This window comes from Podarcis erhardii (assembly GCF_964252035.2).
Source record: "Podarcis erhardii genome assembly, chromosome: 12".
NCBI lineage: Eukaryota > Metazoa > Chordata > Lepidosauria > Squamata > Lacertidae > Podarcis > Podarcis erhardii.
The window spans coordinates 51,623,964-51,647,141 of NC_138513.1; the positions used below are offsets into that span (position 1 = coordinate 51,623,964).

A 23,178-nucleotide genomic window follows, 5' to 3' on the forward strand; every position below is an offset into this window, starting at 1 on the left:
AAAAAGGGGGGGAAACCCGCAGGAACTCCCAAGACATTTTCATCTTGCGAAGCAAGCCCATAGGAAATTCGTTTTGCAAAGCGCCTCCAAAACAGAAAACCCTTTCGTCTAGCGGGTTTTCCGTCTTGCGAGGCATTCGTCTTGCGGGGCACCACTGTAACTCTGTTTTTGTAGAACTGTAGAGTTGGAAGTGGTCCTGAGGGTCATCTAGTCCAACTCTCCATGGGGGCTCAAACCACCAACCTTCTGGTCAACTGTCTGATGCAATGACCCACTGTGCATGGTACTTTAGAAGAAGAAGAAGAAGAGTTTGGATTTGATATCCCGCCTTTCACTCCCTTTAAGGAATCTCAAAGTGGCTCACATTCTTCTTTCCCTTCTGCCCCCACAACAAACACTCTGTGAGGTGAGTGGGGCTGAGAGACGTCAGAGAAGTGTGACTGGCCCAAGGTCACCCAGCAGCTGCAGGTGGAGGAGCGGAGACGCGAACCCGATTCCCCAAATTATGAGTCCATTACACCACACTCTTAACCATTACACCACACTGGCTCTCTGGAAGCCACTCACTGGAAAAGGGAAGTTTCAAAAAGCATGATCCAGTCCAAAGCCCTGACCTGGTAGGATGTGTGCACAGCAGTTGGGTTGACACATGTGCAGCCCCACTAATATTATCAGCAATATCTCTGATCCAGCTGTTTGGGGGAGAAGAGAGTGGGGGGCACTAAATATATCCTCTGCTTCCCCCTCATGATCATCAGACTGGGTTGCTTGCAAATAGTCCCAGCAGCTGCATTCTGGCATGAATCTCATGCAGACTGTTCCTCATCAGTCTTGGGATGTGAATTTGAGAGCCTGATTTCTTCTCACCAGAGATGAGAAGTTTTCAGATGTGGGGAACATCCTGGAGCGAGGAACCACTACTATGCCCAGACACCACCTAAGAACCTTGAAGGTTAGCCCTCAGGACATCAGGTCAGCTAAACCTCCCTAATTTTATTTAATTCCGAGATTAGGATGTATTGCAACTGAGGTGAATCTATCTGCCAATTAATTTTCACCTAGAACATGAATTGACATGAATCTTGAGATGGCAAAGACAGAGCTGAGAGAGAAAGGATCCTCAGCTAATTTAGAGAGGGGGAACCACCAGGCCTAGAAAAAGAATGGAAGAAGCCAAAATGGAAGGAACTTTTTTTCTAAATTAGGACGGGAAATCTTGGCCAACAGGAAATGGGTTTGGAAGATACGGAGCTGGGTACAAATTAATGAATATACAACAAGTAAATAAGTATGGATTGTTATTCTAATATTGGATGTTGGAATTTATTGGAGATAAAATTGTCAAACCAGACTGGAAGAAATTTTCGGGGCTGGAGTCAGGCACAGGTCACCAACAAAACAATGAATCACCTGAGGCCAATGATGTTAACTCTTTAGTCAAGGAAACAAAGCACAGCTCTTTTGAATAAACATTCATTTTGAATAAACATTCACAATTCTTTTTACTGATAATAATTAGCTAAACAGTTTGAAGATCTACACAATTCTGTAACATGCAGAAAATAGCGTTATTGGAGAAACCAAAGACTGGAACTGAGGGAAGTGGGGGGGTGGGGGGGGAGGAGGGGTTTGTGGGGGGGAGGGGGGAGGGAGGAAAAACGGGGGGGGAATAAGGATATGTTTTTGGAAAATATGTTTTGTTATTACTTAGAAAGAAAAGAAAGCACAGCTCAGGCCTTGGGGTGCCAGCAACTCTTTCCAGGAGGTCTCGCCCTGATGGAGCAGGTGCCCACCAGGACTCCTCCTCTCTCTTAGGCTGTGTCTGCCCCTTTCATTCCTCAGTGTGTTCTGGGGGAGACCAGAGGGGAGGGGAGCTGGTCTCAGCAGGAGGGGGATTCATAGCTCTGCAAACTCCTCAAGGATTAAAAGCAGTAAGTCACGGGCCATAAAATGGCTGGGAGTGGGAACATGTGTACTGTATATATATAGAGAGAGAGAGATTTCTGAAAGTAGATTTGCGCTGCAAGCCTTAAAGCTAACTAGTTAGTTTTTTGCAACTTCAGAGAATCCTGCACCACCAGGAGTCAGTTAACAGGATGAAATGCAAGCAGATGATGAGTTGCTTGATTTTGCTCATTTAAGATATGGCTTGCACAAACATTCTGCCCTTGTTTCAATGTGATTAAAATGCTAATGGAGAAAATACACCAATCCAGTCTCCAAATGTCAACTCCATTTAGTGCCCTAGGTGCCTAATGAGCTTTGATTATTTTTCTCCTAAAGTGTAAATCTTTACCCTATTAGGAAAGAATACTCTGAATATTGTGAATAATGAGTTAATTGCCTCTAGAGTGATTTTAAGGGAAAAAATTGGATCACATCCTCTATTCACTGCACATTATAATTAGAATGGACAATGGGCTAATTGTGATACTACTTTAAAATCATAGCCAGATTTGATCATCAGGAAAACAACAATGTATAAACAACATAGACTATAATTTGCATGCTGGAGCTATTTAGACTCCTGCAGGTTTCCTATCGATTAGTTTGCACCATTTGGGATTCCACTCCGTACACAGTGAAACAATTACGTAGGAAACTACAAAAATGCCTTTATCAATTTTAAACTTTTTATAAATAAAACTACACAACTTAACATTTTTTTCATATGCAAAGTTCTGTCATGGCACTCAAAACACACATGCACTACAGTCCAAGTAGATACTTTTGAAACAGAAAAGGCTGCAATTCCTTTAATAGCAATGAGGCTGCTGTGTTCTATATGCAAGAAAAAACTAAAAGGCATAATATATAAGGATAATACATGAAAGACTTTGTGGACAAAGACAGTCTGGAGACAGTAAAGTCTTCAAAATGTCTAGCATCTGGCATTAAACAAAGGGCTGCAACAGTGCTCTCTGAGTTTTAATTTGTATTATCTTGTATTTTGGAATTTTACCTACTCTGTTACACTTTAGGTTTGATATATTCCACATATAAATGGCAATAAATGGTGAATGATGCAAATAAATTGCTATCTATCTTCCTGTCCTAAGGAGAGCAAAGTCATCTGTTTCGTAGCCATGAAAACAAAACGTGGGTTCTTGGACTTCCAACCTGGTATAATACCTCGGACAATGTGTGGTCTCTCATATTATGGACAGAAGGAAAGAAGAATTATTTGAGTTTGTTTTTCAGAGTAGACTGGAACATTTTCATCAAGAGAACCCAGCTACACAAAGATGACCAGGTTGCTCCTAAGTCACCTCAGTTTTGGTTTCTTTTAGTTTTTCATTTTTCCAATGTTCAGTTCTCCACATTTCCACATCAATTTGCAAATTATCTTATGGCAAGTCTTAATGAACATTCATAAGCATTTTAGCACAGATTAATTCTAAGTTACACATTTTTGTGTGTAGTTCTGTCTGACATGCACACTCTTGCAACATCATAATTTCTTGCATGTTATTTTCACTAATCTTTGCACACTTTACCGCAATATATGCACTTTTCTGCACATTGCTTGGTTGGAGAACTGCATCACAAAACTTGGAGTACTGGGAATTCTGAAGGATGGCAGTGTCTTTGTTTGCAGATTGTTTAAAGTTAGCCTTTAAATGTGAACTGAATTGATTCTTCTCCCCCATCTCTAGTAGCTCCTCACAGGGGCGCCACAGCGATCTGCCCAGGGGGGGAGGCGGGGAGCTGCCCATGGAGTCCACCTGGTGGACACAAGCCCCACGCTGCCATTTTGGGCAGTGGGGGCCCTGAGCCACCGTGTTGCTCCCAGGAGAGATGCGTGGCTCAGGCGCACTGCAGGCCAGGCCCTGCGGTAAGTGCCACCCCCTGCGGTAAGTGCCATTTTGTCCCCACCTCAGGGATGACACCCGGGGCAGACCGCATCCCCTTCACCCCCCCCCCCTTCCTATGCCCCTGATTGCAGTTTGCTTTCTGACTCTCTCCCTCCCTCCCTCCCTGGCTGGACTTAAAGATAAAAGATCTCTACCTAGCAACTGTGTTTGGAAGCCTGTGATATTATCTCTCTGATTATTTTGACCACAACACTTATTTGAAACAATTCTACATGCTTCCCATAAGGCTGTTGCGTCCACAATATGAATCTGATGCCTTCTCTTGGAAAATCAAGTTTTGCAGCCTGGTCCAGTGGCGTAGCGTGGGGGGTGCAGGGGGGGCCGGCCGCACCGGGCACAACATCTGGGGTTAGGGCAAATCCACGGGTTAGGGGTCGCAAATCCACGGGTTAGGGGGCGCAAATTACTTGCCTTGCCCCGGGTGCTGACAACCCACGCTACGCCACTGGCCTGGTCACAACCATTTTCACTTGGCGCTGGGAGGTGACCAAAGCTTGAAATGCCTGAATTAGTCATACTCACATTGCAAGAAGAGTTTGTCTTACTTGAAAATTAATGGGCTTTTTCAATTATGTTTCTTTAATGTGCTACTTGCTGCTTCTGTAGAAATGTCAGTCCACTTTAGTTAGCTCTCATTTATAAACAACCACTGAACAAGAAAATAGTATTGTTGTGGTTATTAGTTATTTTTGCTATTTATTGTATAAATGCATAAATAGTCAGCATTTCACCAAGTGGTGCTATTGGTGTATCACCTTTATGTACTCCAAAAACCAGCCAATGAAAAGCTTACACCAACACTGGTGACCACAAATATGGCTCACATTAATACTAGTGTTTTCTAAGCACATTTTTGGTCTCAGGATGTTGCTAAACTGCAGGCAGCAGTCAAGTCAGGAGGAGGCTACGGGGGAACCAAAAGAGTTTTTCAGTTCAAATGATACCTTACTTTGGGCGTGAATGCTAATAGTTATGGTTCCTTTAAGATTATTTTAATGAAATTTTTAAAGAGCAAAATGAAGTGTAAATGCACAGTTGCAATAATTAAGTTGACAAAAAGGGAAGCTTCTCTAATCAGTGCTATTAGGGCAGAGTTAGTAAGTGTGAAATTCTGTTCTGACCTAGCTGTGGATTTCCATTTTATTACAAGAGGACTTTGGGAACAATGTAATGATAACACACAAGGCAGTTTTTCAATGAGTATTTAAAGATAACCCAACACTCTGTCAGATTCATCCATAATGAATCATTTGTAGCATGGCCATAATTTGACATTGGACTAGCGCTGTAGGAGACCCAGAGGGTGTGAATGTGTGGGTGGCCATCCTATAATACTTTCCATGAGCATTCTGTGAGAAACGTCAGAGGGGGGAGCTGCAGAAGTGATCAGCAACAGACAACCTTTACCAAAATCTTTTTTTTAATGTAATAATTTGTATTAAATTTTCTATTTTACAATCAAGGTAAACATTTTACCAACATTTAACTATCTTCCCTTCTTCTTCCATGGTTCATTTGGCATATCTTTCATTCCTGCATATTTTACCGTAACCATTCATGTCAGTTTTCCATTTTTACTCCATTCAGACATTATTTACATTGTTGAATTTATCTTAATGCTGCCAGCATTTTCAGCTTTGTACAATTATTTTCCATATATTCAATAATTTCCACTCTTCTTTACATATATGTTCTTCTTGCGCTCTTGTTCTATGTGTTAAACCTGCAAGTTCTGCATATTCTCACATCTTAAGTTGCCAGTCCTCTTTATTTGGGACCTCACTCACTTTCCATTTTGAGGCTAACAAAACAAGGGCTGCTGTTGTTGCATACATAAACAGGCTTTTCTGACACCTGGAAATTTCTGTCTGGGTTATTCCCAACAAGAAGGACTCTGGTCTTTTTGGGAAGGTGATTTGAAACTTTTTTTTTTAACTCATTGTAAATCATATCCCAATATTCTTTTACCTTTCTACATGTCCACCACATACGAAAAAAGGTTCCCTTGATTTCTTTACATTTCCAACATGTGTCTGATTCTACTTTATACATCTTAGCCAACCTACTTGGAGTTAGATACCATCTATGAATCATTTTCAAATGATTCTATTTCAGTGAATTACATGCAGTAAATATCAAATAATTTTTCCAGAGTTTCTTCCAGAGGTTTAAATCTATATTGTGCCCTGTATCTATTGCCCAGTGTGTCTTTGAAGCTTTAACTAGCTCGTCTTTTGTTTCCCATTCTAATAGAAGGTTGCACATTCTAGACAGAAGTTTATCCTTGTTTTGTAATAGTTCTCTTTCAAATTGTGAGCTTTGGTCCAAAACCCCATTTTTTAAAAATCTGTCTTAAACATATCTTGTAACTGGTGCTATTGTTACATATCTTGTAACTGGTGCTATAAATACAGTAAAGTGGACAAAAGTACAAAGATTCACAAAACGTTTAGGGGTGTGCATGCCCCCAGAAAAAAGCACTGATTATAGTAGGCTGTGTCTTAAGCATTAGCTTTGTCATGCAGCCAATATAGAGTAAGGTAAGGATCCTGCATCGTGGTCTGTACAGGTCAAGCATCCCATTTGCTGTGAGTCACCAATAGCTCTGCCAGGGTTATTGGTCTTCATTCGGAATGTGAGGGTATGACTAGAGCGGAGGATTGGGGAGGGGGGGGACACTGAATTGGGGGCAAAAAAAGAGGAATTGGAGAAGCAAGTGCTAAAGTCCATCCTCGCAGCATATGGTCTTTCACAGGCTTTTAAAACTAGTATTCTGGATAAATGGATACCAGAGGGTCTGTTAAAAGGTATATATTTGAAATTATTGGTGGAACTTTAATACTGCCAGTGTAGTACTTCTTTATATATATATTTTAAAAACCTACAAGTATTTCCAAGGCACAACATTAAAAAGAACATATAATTAGTAGGAGAGACTTTTGAGATTCTTTATATAGGGAGCAAAATCCTTATTGGGGATTAATCACTGCCTGAGACTGACTTTGCATGTAAAATCTGAAAATTAATTAGCTCTCTTTTAATCTTTTCCATTAAAAAACACTCGGTCTAAGTTTATTGCTTACTTCACTGTTTTAAAATAACTGCTTAGCTGCAAAAAATAGTATTTGGACACTTATATTAAAATTCAGTTGCAAGTCTAAGAAATAGCATATTTTCAAGAAGATTTGTAATTCTGTGTGTTCAGCATGAGAAGTAATGCAAATAGGTAGGCACAAATAAGGGGCTACATAATGAGCATTTTTGCCTTAAACCTTTGATGGAGGATCTCCCATGGTACATAGAATAATCCCATTTCAACATTCCGTAGGAAAATATATTATCCAGTGTTTTGCAAAGCCCCGTTACTCTCATTTGCAAGTTAACTGAATGATAGCATTGTTGGCCTGAGCCTTTGTGTGCATGCACACTTCTTCAGATACACTGAAACAGAAGTCACCAGACCCTTCTATATAGTGAGAAGGTGGGGAGGGGTATTACTCAGAAGGGTGGTGGGAATGGGTGATAGGCAGATAGCTGTGATGAGCCTGTTGACGACTCTTAACGACTGCAATAGGTCTTACAGGAAGAAGCAAGGGGTGAAAAGGTGAAAAATGGCTTTGTCATGTATAATGAGATAAGAATCTGAAATTTCAGAAATAGACTGGAAAGAGAAGCTGCTGAATTGCAACTTATTACCAAACTTAAAACCATGGAGAGACCTGGTCTGAACAAAGACCTTGGATTCTTATCTCATTATACATGACAAAGCCATTTTTCACCTTTTCACCCCTTGCTTTTTCCTGTAAGACCTATTGCAGTCGTAAGAGTCGTCAACAGGCTCATCACAGCTATCTGCCAATCACCCATTCCCACCACCCTTCTGAGTAATACCCCTCCCCACCTTCTCACTATATAGAAGGGTCTGGTGACTTCTGTTTCAGTGTATCTGAAGAAGTGTGCATGCACACGAAAGCTCATACCAAGAACTGACTTAGTTGGTCTTTAAGGTGCTACTGGAAGGAATTTTTTTATTTTGTTTTGACTCTGGCAGACCAACACGGCTACCTATCTGTAATTGTTGGCCTGTTAACCAGTCTTTTAATCCCTAAATTTAGGGAGGGAAACACCAGGTTTGAGGGTGCGCAGGAAAGGTGGTGCCTCTTTATTACCTTGGGAAATAAGTCTGGAATCTTTTCAAACTGCACTGCCTGCCACCAATAAGTTTCTTCTCCTCACTTCTTATTTTCAGTCCCTTGAAGAACTTTTTATTGTGAGCTAGACCTACTCAATTGTGTGGTTATTTTGTATTTTTTTAATGCTATTTTATATATAAATCAATTGATCTGTGGCCTATCCCCCCCCCCCCAAAAAAAATCACTTTGGCAAAGTTTTCCTGCCTTGGAGTAATTCTAATATGTCATGGGTAACAGATAAGTGTCTGTTAAAATCCCTCCCTTTTCAGGAACATAGAATCATATCATTGCAGGGATGAAAGGGACCCTGTGGGTCATCTAGTCCATCCCCCCCGCGATGCAGGAATCTCAACTAGACCATCCATGGCAGCTGTCATTTGGCCTCTGCTTAAAAACCTCCAAGCAAGGAGAGCCCACCACTTTCCTAGGGAGTCCATTCCCCACCAGTTCGCTTTCCAGTTATTCCTAATGACTGCTGCCAGTGGCTTCACCTTTTGGCACCTGAGGTGAACCACCGAATGGTGCCCCCACCTCCCTACATCAGGAGCCTGGGGGCAATGGAGCTCTGCATCCTGACGCCTGAGGGGGTCACCTCCGCTTTCCATTATGGTTTAGCCGGCCCTGGGCTTCATACAAATATTAAATAGCATTGAGGATAAAATAGTGCTCTGCAGTACTCTGCCAGGAGGCCAAAAAGCCCTCTCCCAATACATCTCTGGACTTGGTCCCATGGGCAGGCCTGGATCCGTGGCAACACAAGCACCCCTGTTTTCCATTACACAGACCTCGCCTAGGAGGAAGACCAGAGTCGACTGGGTCAAAAGCAGCAGAGAGATCAAAAAGCAAGCCAGTGGTCACGCTCCCTTTCTCCTGCTCTTTGTAAAGGACCGAATGCAGCTTTCCAGTTTATTGTTAGGATTCTCTCTCTTCAGTTTACCAACAAAAACATTTTTAATTCTCATTCTATACTGCCTGAACATTGGATTTTAAAAAAAATACTTTTCTTTTGTTGTAACAAAATCCAGCTGTTTCTTTGTGTTTCTTTCACCCTCTGTTAGCTTTGCTTAAGTGACAACAGAGGAGTCATTATTGGCGTTAGTATAATGTTTAACTGCTTATTTTTGCCTTTAGGACATGCACAGAGCTTGCAGAGCTGTTATTTTGAAAAAATCCTTCTTTTATTTGTAAAGTGAGAAAATGTAATGGAAACCATGCATGAGGGCTATTAAAGAGCCCCCAGAGTGCTGGCTTTATACTTCATAGTAAAATGCACTTGAAACACTGTCTGCACCCCCCTCCAGGAAAAAACAACAACCACTGGAGTTGCTTCTTACTTCTTATGAACCCAGTGGGAACCTCCAGCACTTCTAAAATACACCTAAAAATGAAGCTGTTTATTTCGATTCCCATAGCACCCAACATTTCACATGTGAAAATAGGATCTTGCTTGGAAAGCCCCGGGCAAAGGGCCCAAGGAGCCAGAGCCAGCAGCTCAGCTTCCTGGGCCACTTTGCCATTTCCTGCCCTCCCAGCAGGGCTACCCCCTGCCTTCTTTCCTGGAGCAAGGCAGACAGGAGGGAGCTGGAGGACCTGGTAGCAAAAGAAAAATGTAAAGCCAAGACGATACAGTACAGTCTGCCATCACTAAAGCAGTAGCAGCAAAAAGCACAGCACCCACACAAGCCCCAAGAAGCCAGGGGAGAGGGTCTGCCGCTGCTGCTGCCACCATCGTCATGAGGTGGAGGGGGTGGCAGAGGCAGGGGAGGAGCCCCAGACAGTGAGATTTGCCATGGGCACCTCCTTCAGACAACCCTGACTAGGATTGCTTCAGGAAAGGCTATGTGTGTGTCGCTTGGGAGAGGCAAGTCTTCTCTTCTTACTTTGGATGTCCTTGTGTGGCCGCCTGTTCCAGAAGGCTGACTGTGTTGACTTCTAAGTCTCAGGCTCTTCTGCAGTGAACTCCAGCCATGTTTCACTGCCTTCGGCAAACTCTGAAGCCAGACTCATTTAAGACCAGTCTAGTGTCACATCCCCTTCAGAGATCTACCGGGGAACAGGGCTACTTCCTTGCCATGCACCTCCACCTGACGTTCATGCACGGGGTGTGAACACCTGACGGAGAAAAGCCTCTGCCCATCTACTTCCCCATGACTGGAATCACATGCCTGAGCTTTAGCTCCCAGGGATGCCTGGGCACATAGGCTTCCCCTCTGCAGGGATCTTTGCTCAGTGCCCAGTGGGCGAGGAAGCCATGTGGTCGGGGGGGGGGGTTCTCTCTGATAACTGCAAGAATACCCTTCCACAAATGTAACTCACAGATCCTTATATTTCCATCTTTCTGACTCCAAAGAGCAGCAGATGTGAACAAACAATTTAATCCTAGAGTCTTTCTACTTTAGGTCCTAGTTCAACTGCAGATAAATGCTTGAACAAGTTGTTTGGACTTTTTTGATGACTAGAACAGACTTGAGTAGAGACTTTTTTATGTATCCCTAGACATATAAATGTCCATTCTTACAATGTGTTTTCTAACTTAGGACTCTAATGATTGGGGGGGGGGACATCTTAGAACTATTCTTTATCATCATCATCATCATATTTTTCTTGTAGCACAAGTTACAAAGCAACTCCACTCCTGAAATTGACTTGAAATCAAAGCCTATCAGCGCTCTGTGTTGGCGCTCCTTTGCTTTTGAATTCAGGCTGAGCTGAGCTGCCAGTTGAAATAGTTTGTAGTAACTCAATTATAATTTCACCTCCACGTGTCAATCATCCTCTTTACCATCTGCCATGTCAAAGACACATTCATCTTTATCATTCTAATGACAGGCTTCTCTTTCCTTGTCTTTATCACCACAATAGTAATTGTCTTGTTTCTCAACAATATGATTCAGCCCAAAGTCATTTCAATGGCGCTTTGGCATATGCCCATCTTTCTTTCTTTCTTTCTTTCTTTCTTTCTTTCTTTCTTTCAATCATGCTTGCCTTTTAATTTGATGTGTTTTATCACAGGACATGCTGAATATTGCACTGGTAATGGGGATGTTTTATGAGTTCTTCCTAGTGCAAAGTAGAAAGGAGAGAACGCTGGAGCCTTTTGACACGATTCAAAAATTTCAAAACAAGAAACTAGCTTAGAAGCAAGCTAAACATAGGCTAGAAAATAGATCTCCTCCTTTTTGTTGATGTCTTTTGACCTCCAATGTACTCCTATTCCTTTTTTGAGGTACATAATAGTATGGAGTCAGCAGCAGCTCCACCCCTGTTTAGCCACTGTTCCCAATCACAATCCCATGGCTGGAGTGACTAGACATGGTAGTTGTTGTTGTTAATTTATATGCAACCCTTCCTCCCAAAGGAGACCATGGTGAAGGTATATAAACCTTCTTCAGCTTGGTATCCTCCAAGAGTTTTGGACTCAATCTCCCATCATCCCTGGCCATTGACTATGCTGGTTGGGGCTGATAGGAGTTGGAGTACCAAACCTCTGAAATGCACAAAATTGGGGTTGGTTGGGGTATTTAAAGGAGGATGACTCAGCTCTGGTTCAGCCAGATTAGGAAGGATCTTCAGGCATGAAATTTGGGGGCTTATTGGAACCATAGACGGAGGAAGTATGGAGAGGGTGGGACTAGCTTTCTTAGGGGTAATGACTTCCAAACCAACCTCCCAAAATTCAAGGATAAGAGAGGCAGACACACAAAGATAGAATCATACAACTGTAGAGTTGGAAGGGACCCTGGGTTCTTCTAGGGCAACCTCCGGCATTGCAGATACGGACAAGTAGGGATGAGGACCTATGGGAAAAGTTCATCCATTGGAAAGTTTATTGGAGAGTTAATGCCATTAGAAGGAACCATGGGTTACGGAAGTGAGGAAGTCAGGGGACTTCCGGTCGGCGCCAGCGCTTAATGGCGGTCCTCCCTTCGAGCTCCGGAGGAGGACTGCTTCACGAGTTCGGGTCTGACCACTACGGCGAAGCGGGGACCCCTAAAATCGCAGGCGCGGAAGCCTGTGAACAAGGAGACTCGGTGGGCACCATTTGCTGTAAGGGAGCCTTTTTAAAGGCTCCGGAGTGGCATCGGGGGTGCGCGCGGTGCTGAGAGTCACTACCCAGCCCGTGGAGTGAAGCCGCGTTGCCATAGGCGGAGAGCGCCGATTCCTTCCTGAAATCTGGAACCGAAATTGAATACCCGTAAGTAGGATTGGAAAGCTTACTGGGACTTTCAAAATTTTGCTTGAAATTTGGCCGAAAATGGGAAAGGCAAAAATAAAGGAAGTCTGCCTTCTCCGGACTGCATGACAACTAAAGCAACGAAATCACAAAGCTGCAATTGGAAGAAAAGTAAATTTGAACTGTCTAACTTTGACATTGAACTTAAATTTCCCCCTAGCAAGCAGGGGCAAGGGGGAAGAGAGGTGGATTTAGTTTAACCTGCATGGAAAAAAAGTAAAGGAGAAAAGGTTTCTGCCGTCTTAGACTCTGGGAACGGACTGCCTGAGTAAAGCACTGAGACGGTGAACTGTCAGATAAGATTTGTTACAAAGCCGGGACCTTATTTGATACAAGTTTGGGATTTTATTGAAACTACAAATTGATAGTTTGTATATATTGGAAGATTGTTGCCAAAAACTTTCTCTCTTTGGGGATTTCTTGTTTCTTTGTCTTTTCTGCCTATTGGATACATTGAATTACTCCCTCTAGAGGGTTGAAGGGTAACAGCTGCAATACAGACTGTAAAAAAACAAGTCAGTGGATTTTTCCATTCAAAAGCTGCTCCTGTGGGAACGACCTTGGGACATGAGCGGCCCAGCGGAAGAGATAGCAACAAGATCTAAAGCCAAAGCTGCACAAAAGAAAAGGGGCTCAATATCAGGTACACTGCCAACAGGTGCAGCTGGGCAGGAAAAAGTGACAAATATACCTATGGATCCAGTGACACAAGCATTACTTAAAATAAATGAATCTTTAGAAGTTTTGACAAAGCAGAGTTCAGAAAATACTAAACAGCTGACAGAACTTTCAAAAAAATTAGATTTGAACACTAAAAGTATTACATCTAATACAGAAACTATAAACAAATTGATTGAAGAAAACGCTGCAACTCGAAAAATTGCTGAGGAAGCTAAAACTACTGCAGAAATTGCACAGGAGAAGTTAGTACCAGTCTGTAAAAAGTTGGATGAACATGAGGCGGCCTTGTCTTTGTGGGAGATGCAGAGGAAGGAGAGGAATTTGAGATTAAGATTGGTCCCTGAAAGTGAAAAAGACAACTTAGTGGACTTTCTCACAAAAGAATTTTCAGAATTTTGGCAGGTAAACTTGGAGGAAGAAGAATTTAAGATAACAGCTGCCTTCAGATTGGGCAGGAGGCAAAATAGAAAGAGCCCAAGGGATTGTCTGATAACTTTAAGATCTAAAGAGGAAAGAGATAAAATATTAAACTTACATTATCAGAGATCTTTAGAGATTGAAGACGCCTTTGTGCAGATTTACAAGGACATCCCTAAATATATTCTGGAGGCAAGAACTCATTACAAGAACCTGGTTTACTTGCTGAAAAAGAACAATTTACCTTTCAGGTGGGAATTTCCACAAGGTTTGTCTTTCAGCTACAAAGGAAAGAAAGTCAAAATAAGAACAGTACAAGATAAAGAACAATTCCTGGAAAGAAACGAGGAGGACCTTTTAAAAGGAGTTGTGGAACTGACTCCAAAAGCAGACATTGGGAATCTAACATTTGGACTTAAACCACCGACGGAAGAAGAACAGCTGCAGGGAGCAGCTGGAGAGTAACCAACTAAATAAAAATGGCTCTGCAATTTCTAAGCTGGAACTGTAATGGATTGAACCTTCCCAGAAAAAGGCGTGAGGTTTTTCATATTTTGAAAAAAGAACAATTGGACTTGATTTGTTTACAAGAGACTCATGTGACTAGGGCACATAGAAAATTGCTTATAAACAAAAGATTAGGACAGGAATTTATTTCATCAGACAAAGTTAAAAAAAGAGGAGTGGTGATCTATGCAAAGGAAAAGTTGGCCCCAAAATTAATCTTTAAAGATGAACAAGGAAGATTTTTGGCAATTGAAATACAAGTTCAAGGAGAAAAATTTTTGGCAGTTGGAATTTATGCACCAAATGAAGGGAAGGCAGAATTCTTTAAGAAGTTGCATGAGACTTTAATGGACTATCTGGATTACAATGTAATTATGTTGGGAGATATGAACGGCGTGGTTTCCACAAACATGGACAAAGCACAAAGACAGGTGGTCTCTAAGGATGGGAGACTACCAAAGACCTTCTTTGAAATGACTGAAAATATGGACCTGATTGATATTTGGAGAACAAGGAACCCTCTCGAGAGAGAGGGAACCTTTTTCTCTGAAGCAAAAATGACTTGGACAAGAATCGACCAAATATGGGTTACTAGTGGGATGGCTCCAAAGATAAAGAAAGTAGAAATCTGCCCAAAGACATGCTCCGACCATAATGCCGTAAAGATGGAGATGAAATTAACAACAGCTGGCTCCTTTAGATGGAGAATGAATGACACCCTATTCAGAGATGATGAGATTTGTAAAAAGGCCCAAAAAACTTTGAAAGATTATTTTGAGATAAATCTGAAGACAGATGTTGAGAAAAGAGTAATTTGGGATGCAAGTAAAGCCGTGATGCGAGGTTTCCTAATACAACAGAATTCTTTGAAGAGGAAGAAACAAAATGAGAAGAAAGATAAGATTTTGGAAAAAATAAAAGAAGGAGAAAAGAAATTGAGGTCTAAACCAAAGTCTCATGAGATTTTGAGAGAAATTAAGTTTTACCAGATGCAGTATATGGAACTGATGAATCAAGAGATAGAATGGAAAATTAAGCGAATGAGACAAAGGTCATTTGAATCAGCAGATAAATGTGGGAAACTTCTTGCATGGCAATTGAGGAAGAGACAAAAATTGAATACAGTTACAAGCTTGGAGGTGGAAGGAAAGAACATTTATAAACCAAATGAGATTAGTAATTGTTTTCAGAGTTATTTCAGAAGACTATATGTATGAAGGCCGGAGAATGAAGGAGAAATAGATGAGTTTCTTAAGAAATATGGATTACAAAAAATTTCACAACAAAGTATGATGGTTTTGAATGAGAAAATAACAGAACAAGAAATAGAGGGTGCCATTCAAAACATGCAATTAGGGAAATCTCCAGGACCAGATGGACTAACCTCCAGATATTATAAAGCTTTGAAGGAATGGTTAGTACAACCGTTGAAGGAGGTTTGTAATGAAATTTTAGAGGGGAAAAAGGCACCTGAATCGTGGAAAGAAGCATTTATTACACTTATACCAAAAACTGAGACTGAAAAGAATCAGATTAAGAACTACCGCCCTATATCATTACTGAATGTGGATTACAAAATATTTGCTGACATTTTAGCAAAAAGGTTGAAGAAGGTGTTGGTGGAGGAGATCCATAAGGACCAGGCTAGCTTTCTCCCTGGGAGACACATGTCAGACAACGTAAGAAATATAATTGACATTATAGAATTGCTAGAAGTTAATATTAACACGAAGGCTGTATTAATATTTGTGGATGCGGAGAAAGCTTTTGATAATATTTCTTGGAGTTTTATGAAGAAGAATCTCCATGAGATGGGGGTAGGCCAAAGGTTTGAAAATGGTATAGGTGCAATATATTCTGAACAAAAAGCAAAGTTAATTGTAAATAATGTGGTTACTGAAGATCTTTCTATAGAAAAAGGGACACGACGGGGTGCCCAATATCCCCATTACTTTTTATATCTGTCTTGGAGGTTTTGTTAAATATGATTAGGGGGGACCAGTTGGTTAAAGGAATCCAGGTCGGAGCCAAACAATATAAATTGAGGGCTTTTGCAGATGACTTAGTATTGACTTTACAACAGCCAGACACTAGTACGAAAAGAGTTTTAGAATTAATTCAAGTTTTTGGTCAGGTAACAGGATTTAAGTTGAATAAGCAAAAAACTAAAGTCTTGGAGAAAAACTTAACGAATGTTGAAAGAGAGAGGTTTCAAAGTGAAACTGGACTAATGGTGGCAAAGAAAGTAAAATATTTGGGGATTAACATGACATCTAAAAATGTGAACTTATTTAAAGATAACTATGACAAATGTTGGACAGAGGTAAGGAAAGATCTAGAAATATGGTCAAATTTGAGGCTTTCCTTGTTAGGCCGAATTGCTGTAATTAAGATGAATGTATTGCCTAGAATGTTATTTTTGTTCAGACATTACAGATTGTGGACAGATTGGACTGTTTCAAGAAGTGGCAGAAAGACATATCTAAATTTGTCTGGCAGGGCAAAAAGCCCAGAATAAAATTTAAGATACTAACTGATGCAAAAGACAGAGGGGGGGTTTGCCCTGCCGGACTTAAGACTGTACTATGAATCGGCAGCTTTCTGCTGGTTGAAAGACTGGCTACTTCTTGAGAATACAGATATTCTGGATTTGGAAGGATTTAATAATAGATTCGGTTGGCATGCATATATATGGTATGACAAGGTAAAAGTTCATAAAGGATTTAAAAACCATATTGTCAGGAAAGCATTATACAATGTTTGGATCCGATATAAGGATTTGTTGGAAAATAAAACTCCTAGGTGGTTATCACCAATGGAGGCTAAGGAGGTGAAGAAGCTTAATATGGAATCTAAATGGCCAAAATACTGTGAAATTTTAGAGCAAGAGAGTGGAAAAATTAAATTACAGAGTTTCGAGAAAATAAAGTCCAAGGTACGAGACTGGCTCCATTACTATCAAATAATGGAGGTGTTTAAACAAGACAGGAAAATTGGCTTCCAGGTGGAGAGATCAAAACTAGAAACAGAACTGTTAGAACCCAATACTAAGAATTTATCAAGAATGTATAACCTGCTGTTGAAGTGGAATACACTAGATGAGACAGTTAAATCAGCTATGATTAAGTGGGCACAAGACATTGGTCATGACACTATGTTTGCTGACTGGGAACAGTTATGGACCACCGGCATAAAATTTACGGCATGTAATGCCTTAAGAGAAAATATTATGAAAATGATTTACAGGTGGTACATGACCCCAGTCAAGCTTGCGAAAATCTATCATCTGCCCAATAACAAATGTTGGAAATGTAATGAGACTGAAGGTACCTTCTTTCACCTTCGGTGGACATGCCCAAGGATTAAGGCCTTCTGGGAAATGATTTATAATGAAATTAAAAAGGTACTTAAATGTACTTTTCATAAGAAACCAGAGGCATTTCTCCTGGGCATGGTTGGCCAATTGGTGTCAAGGAAGGATAGAACTTTTTTTATGTACGCCACCACAGCAGCAAGGATCCTCTTAGCAAAGTATTGGAAGACACAAGAACTACCCACACTGGAAGAATGGCCGACGAAGGTGATTGACTTTATGGGATTGGCGGAAATGACTGGCAGAATCCGTGACCAAGAGAAAGAGACGGTGGAAGAAATTTAAAGTATATCTTAAGAACTGTTGTAACATTGATGAGTGCTAAAATGTCAAGGGAAAGGAAAATATAGAATTATAGCTGCAACTGATTGATTAATTATGAGAAGGAATTGAAAAAGAAAATAAGTTTTTATTTAAATTGGAGCGAAGGGTTGTTGAAAAAAAATTTAAAACAGGGATGCAGAGATGGGGAGGTAAGGGGAAGTCCGAGAAATAAGGTTTATGAAAAAGAGGATTTGAAATTATACTTGTTTATATGTTTTTGTTTGTCTATGCGTGTATGTTATTTTCTTTTTAATTTGTGTTGGAAAACTAATAAAAATTATTTTTAAAAAAAAAAAGAAGTGAGGAAGTCAGGTGGTTTGACAAGCAAATTAATTGAAGACAGAGAGTTTAAGTGGAAGTTTAGAGAGAAACAAGAGCATCAAGAGAGTGGTGAGGTGGGGGGCCTCAAGGGCAAGGTTTGGTTGAAATATGGTGTGGGCATCAGAAAGTGGGTTTCATCACTTTAAACAGCATTCTGTCCAAAGGTAAATGGGGCATGGAACAGAGCCAGATGAGCTCATAAAGATCATAGGAGGCAGCTGTCACAGTTGTTTGCAGAGGAGCAACTCCTCCTGCAAGATTAGACGCCATTAACGAAATAAAGACTTGCAATTAGCTGCATTGTACACCGGCTGTTGGTATGCTTTTTTAATCAGAGAGCCTTCCTGGTACATCATAATTCCTGAGCACATGATACTATGTTGGAAAAAGTTTTGTACTTTTGTTAGAAAAAAAGTGGGTGATCCAAGGGACTCATGCAATTTAATGAGGTCCAAAATCACAGCTTTTAAGTAATGTATTATGTGACAATGAACAAATGAGGTTAATATTCAGGTGCTAATAAAAATGCAGGAATTTTTTAAGACTTGCGTTATTCTGGTTTAAAATAATTTTGCAGCAGGCAGTTGGTAAATCTCTGGGTATCTTGTTTTTAATGCTGGCAATTGCCAGCTGTAAATGATATTGGCACTTCATAGAACTGTAGTGTTGGAAGGGACCCCAAGGGGCATCTGGTCCACCCCCTGCAATGCAGGAATCCAGCTAAAGCATCCATGAAGGATGACCATCCAATCTCTGCTTAAATTCCTCCAAAGAAGAGGAGTCCACCAACTTTCGAGTCAAACCATTCCACCGTTGAACAGCTCTTACTGTCAGAAAGTTCTTCCTGATGTTTATTCGAAATCTATTTTCTTGTAACTTGAAGCCATTGGTTCGAGTCCTACCCTCCAGAGCAGGAGAAAGCAAGCTTGTTCCATCTTCCATGGGACAGCCCTTCAGATAATTGAAGAGGGCTGTCATACCTCCTCTCAGTATTCTCTTATCCAGGCTAAACAAACCCATCTCCTTCAACCTTTCCTCATAAGGCCTGGTTTCCAGACCGTGGATCATCTTTGGTGCCCTTGTCTGCACACTTTCCAGCTGGTCAATATCCTGCTTAAATTGTGGTGCCCAGAACTGGACACCTTCCCCTCTCTCCCCGGACCCCTTTTGAACCAAGGGGCAGCAACGGGGAGAAGCGATTCTCCCCGCTGCCCCTTCCCTTGCTTTAAAACAGGTCCAGAGATTGCGGGGCAGGCAACGGGGAGAAGCAATCTTCTCCCCACCGCCCCTTGCTTTAAACAGGTCCGGGGACAGAGGGGAAGGCGCGTGGCACTTCCCCTCTGTCCCCGGAGATTGCGGGGCAGGCAACGGGGAGAAGCAATCTTCTCCCCGCCGCCCCTTGCTTTAAACAGGTCCGGGGACAGAGGGGAAGGCGTGCGGCACTTCCCCTCTGTCCCCGGACGGTCTCCATAGGAACGCATTGATTGATTTTCAATGCATTCCTATGGGAAACCGTGCTTCGCAAGACGAAAAACTTGCAAGAAGAAAAAACTTGCGGAACGAATTAATTTCGTCTTGCGAGGCACCACTGTATTTTACTGTGGACTGGCAGATTAAAAGTTAATTTTTTATCACTTCATCTATGTGGGTATAACTACACTATAGTATACTTACATCATTTTCATGCAAAATTGATTTTCCTCCAAGAATCCTGAGAATTACAGTTTAATGCACTTCAAGTCTGTTGCTGCCTTTTGCAGCAAGGAAAGTGATGGGGAAATGTACCGGAAACTGTGGGAGAGCACTTGCTTTGAAGCAGTGTCATCTAGCCTCCCCTCAAACTCAATTAAGCAGCCCATCTGGAAGGCCCTGAGGTGCGCCCTGCAGAGTGTGAAGGGAGTGTGCAGGGTGTTTTGTATACAAGCAAGCTTTCTGGTCTTCTTGGGCTGGTCTTCCAGTATATTACTGTGCAAAGAAGGTTGCCTACAGATCTAGGATATCTTGTTGAGCCTTTTTGTCTCCTCCTGTTGTGCATGGGCTCTATTCACAGAAGAGCCTGGAGAATAGCAGCACAATGACTTCTTGCAGGACATTTGGATTCCAAGACAGAGGGAGCCCCTTTTCTGTTTTTCACTAACCTGCCAACCCTGTGGGGGAAATGTAAGGTCTGCCAAATTTTGCTAGACATCTTATGTTTCACAACTGGATGTTCATGTGACCGGTGTGACAATGAAAATTTCCCCGTATTCAGACAGCTATTGCCATAACAGGTTAGCAGTATTTGGGCAGGGACAAGAGCGGGGAAAGGAGTGGAGTGGCCAAAGCCGTGGCTGGCACATAAGGCAGCTGGATTTTATAGGTTGTGATCTGGCCAGCTTTGCCACATAGAACTAACTCAAGCACCGATGACCTTTGTGAGAGGTCTGAGATAAAGCAAAGTGGTAGTTTGCAAGCATTTTGAACAAATGAAATCTAGAGCAGAGGTTTTCAACTCTGCTTCCTTCAACAAACACTTTCTACCCTAACATTTCTTTTATTAAAAGATTTGCATACCGCAAATTTTAAAGAAATCCCACTGCTTTACTTGTCTGCTAAGGACATACCGTTCGATAGGATGCAGGCCAGGCCTGTGGAGTTTTGCCATATGTGGATTGTACAAGAGGGCATTCTCCTAAAACTGACCCTTGTGACTGTGCAGCACTAAGGAAGTTGTGGTGGCCAGCTGTCTTTCAAGGAAGCTGTGCACCATCACAAATCTTCTCACGGACGAGCCTCTAAGTTTGCCAAATCACAGAGGTGCTGTGGAACCCAGTCAGATGGATGGGCTACAAAAATAAAATTATTATTACTACTATTTTTTTAAATGAATTAATTCTCTTAACCATTTGTAATATATATTGTCAGGGGCTCAGGAGCAGAGGCACAGGGGAGAGAGGAAATGGAGAGCGAAGGGGAAGAATCGGAGGGCAGCGTAGGGGAATATGACAGTGGCCCGAGAGATTCCATGAGCTTCTCCAGCGATTCAGAAGATTCCCAGAGGGGGGCGCCGATGGCCAGGGCAAGGGGGGTCCCAGGGGGGACACACCAGAAGCAAGGGCCTAGCGGGGACTCCCAAAACAGCAGCGGGAGATCAGGACCAGTTCCCCCACCAGAGCGGAGTGGGGGGGAAGAGTCCCATGAATCAGGGCCAGCGTCTCCTCCAGTAGGGAGAGAAGATGAGTCAGGGCTGGCCACGCCTCCATCGGAGAGTGAGGGAACGGAGGGGAAGTCAGGTCCAGCTACCCCCCCCCCGAGGGGGGAAGCAGTGACAGGAGTAGTGAAACGGTCAGAAGGAAGGTTGCCGGCTGGGCGCGCGCGCCAAGTTCAAATGTACAGGCGCGTGGGACAGCAGAAAACCCGGATTGGGAGCCAGGTCCTAAAGCCCGCCGGAGGCAGGGGGAAGACTCAGGGGATTCAGCGTCAGAAGAGTCTAGAAAGGGCAAGACCCCAGTGGACAGGAGGACCCAGAGGAGGAAAGAGCAAAGGAAGAGGTGGAGCAAGGCTAGAGTCTTAAACTGGTGTTTGGGGGGAGGAGATTCAGACGGAGCTTCAGCGGTCTAGAGTTGAGACGTAGAGCTGCGTGCCACGGCTTTGAAATCGAAACTGAACTTCAATAAAGACTTTTGTGTATAACAACGAACTGGCGTTGGTCCTTTGTGAGCTGGGACCTCGGGCAGCTCTGACATATATATATATTGGGTTTTTAACCTTCTGTATATAGCATATTAGTAGTAGTATTTTGGTATATTTTAATGTAAATACATATTTTGATCAACTCTGTTCTTCCATATTGTACCAGTGTATATAAAGTAAAGGTAAAGGTACCCCTGCCTGTACGGGCCAGTCGTGTCCGACTCTGGGGTTGCGTGCCCATCTCGCTTAAGAGGCCGGGGGCCAGCACTGTCCGAAGACACTTCTGGGTCACGTGGCCAGCGTGACAAGCTGCATCTGGCGAGCCAGCGCAGCACACGGAAACGCCGTTTACCTTCCCGCTGGTAAGCGGTCCCTATTTATCTACTTGCACCTGGGGGTGCTTTCGAACTGCTAGGTGGCAGGCGCTGGGACCAAGGAACGGGAGCGCACCCCGCTGCGGGGATTCGAACCGCCGACCTGACGATCGGCAAATCCTAGGCGCTGAGGTTTTACCCACAGCGCCACCCGCGTCCCTAGTGTATATTATTAGCATTATTATAGTGTATATTATTAGCATTATTATTACTTTCTGTGGTTGATATGACCCTGATAGTCAAAGCAAAAACAACAACAAAAATTTCAAATCACAGTTTGGCGGTTTATCTTATAATACTGTTTTAAGTTTCCCTTTTATCAGTTTTTATTTTTCTTAAATAGCAATGATCTATGTATTGCAATGGGACACGGGTGGCGCTGTGGTCTAAACCACAGAGCCTAGGACTTGTCGATCGGAAGGTCGGCGGTTCGAATCCCTGTGACGGGGTGAGCTCCCGTTGCTTGGTCCCAGCTCCTACCAACCTAGCAGTTCAAAAGCATGTCAAAGTGCAAGTAGATAAATAGGTACCGCTCCGGCGGGAAGGGAAACAGAGTTTCTGTGAGCTGCTCTGATTCGCCAGAAGCAGCTTAGTCATGCTGGCCACATGACCCAGAAGCTGTATGCCAGCTCCCCCAGCCGATAAAGCGAGATGAGCGCCACAACCCCAGAGTCGGCCACGACTGGACCTAATGGTCAGGGGTCCCTTCACCTTTACATACTGCAATCTTGAAATTGTGCCAATTTTATAGAGTTAAATCTTTTAGAAATTTTGTTTCCTCTGGCATATGATAAATAGCATATGACAAACACTTCCACTAACTTACTAAATTCTTTACAGTATATAAATTGTTTTACAATTCTTTTGCAATTACTACAGTATTATGACTTTCCCCAAGAATGCAATGTTTCTGGATCTCAGGGCAGTTGATTTACTTAGCATTATTTTTTGTTTGTTTCAGCTAATTATGAACTCTCTTGTGAAGCATATAAACACTTGGGCAAACCAACAGGCTTCTACTGGATAGATCCAGATGGCAGCGGCGCATTGGGACCCTTGAAAGTGCACTGCAATATGACAGGTAACTACACTGTGTGCGCATAGCCTTGATCCTTCCCTTTATTTATAGAGAAACCATGTTGTATTGGACTACTAGATTTGAATCACAACATAGCAGTCATTCCCTGCCTCTCTCAGCCTAACTTCT

The 23,178-nt window shown here is 42.3% G+C and overlaps 1 protein-coding gene across 1 annotated transcript in view; it reads left to right on the top strand.

Moving 5' to 3' along the window:
• The window catches only part of CNTNAP2 (contactin associated protein 2), a 1,010,375-nt gene that overhangs the window by 717,048 nt on the left and 270,149 nt on the right, over positions 1 to 23,178 (top strand). The window contains exon 12 of the mRNA XM_081881791.1: positions 22,933 to 23,052. Within this exon, the coding sequence (XP_081737917.1) occupies positions 22,933 to 23,052 (120 nt within the window). The remainder of the gene's footprint in view (positions 1 to 22,932; positions 23,053 to 23,178) is intronic.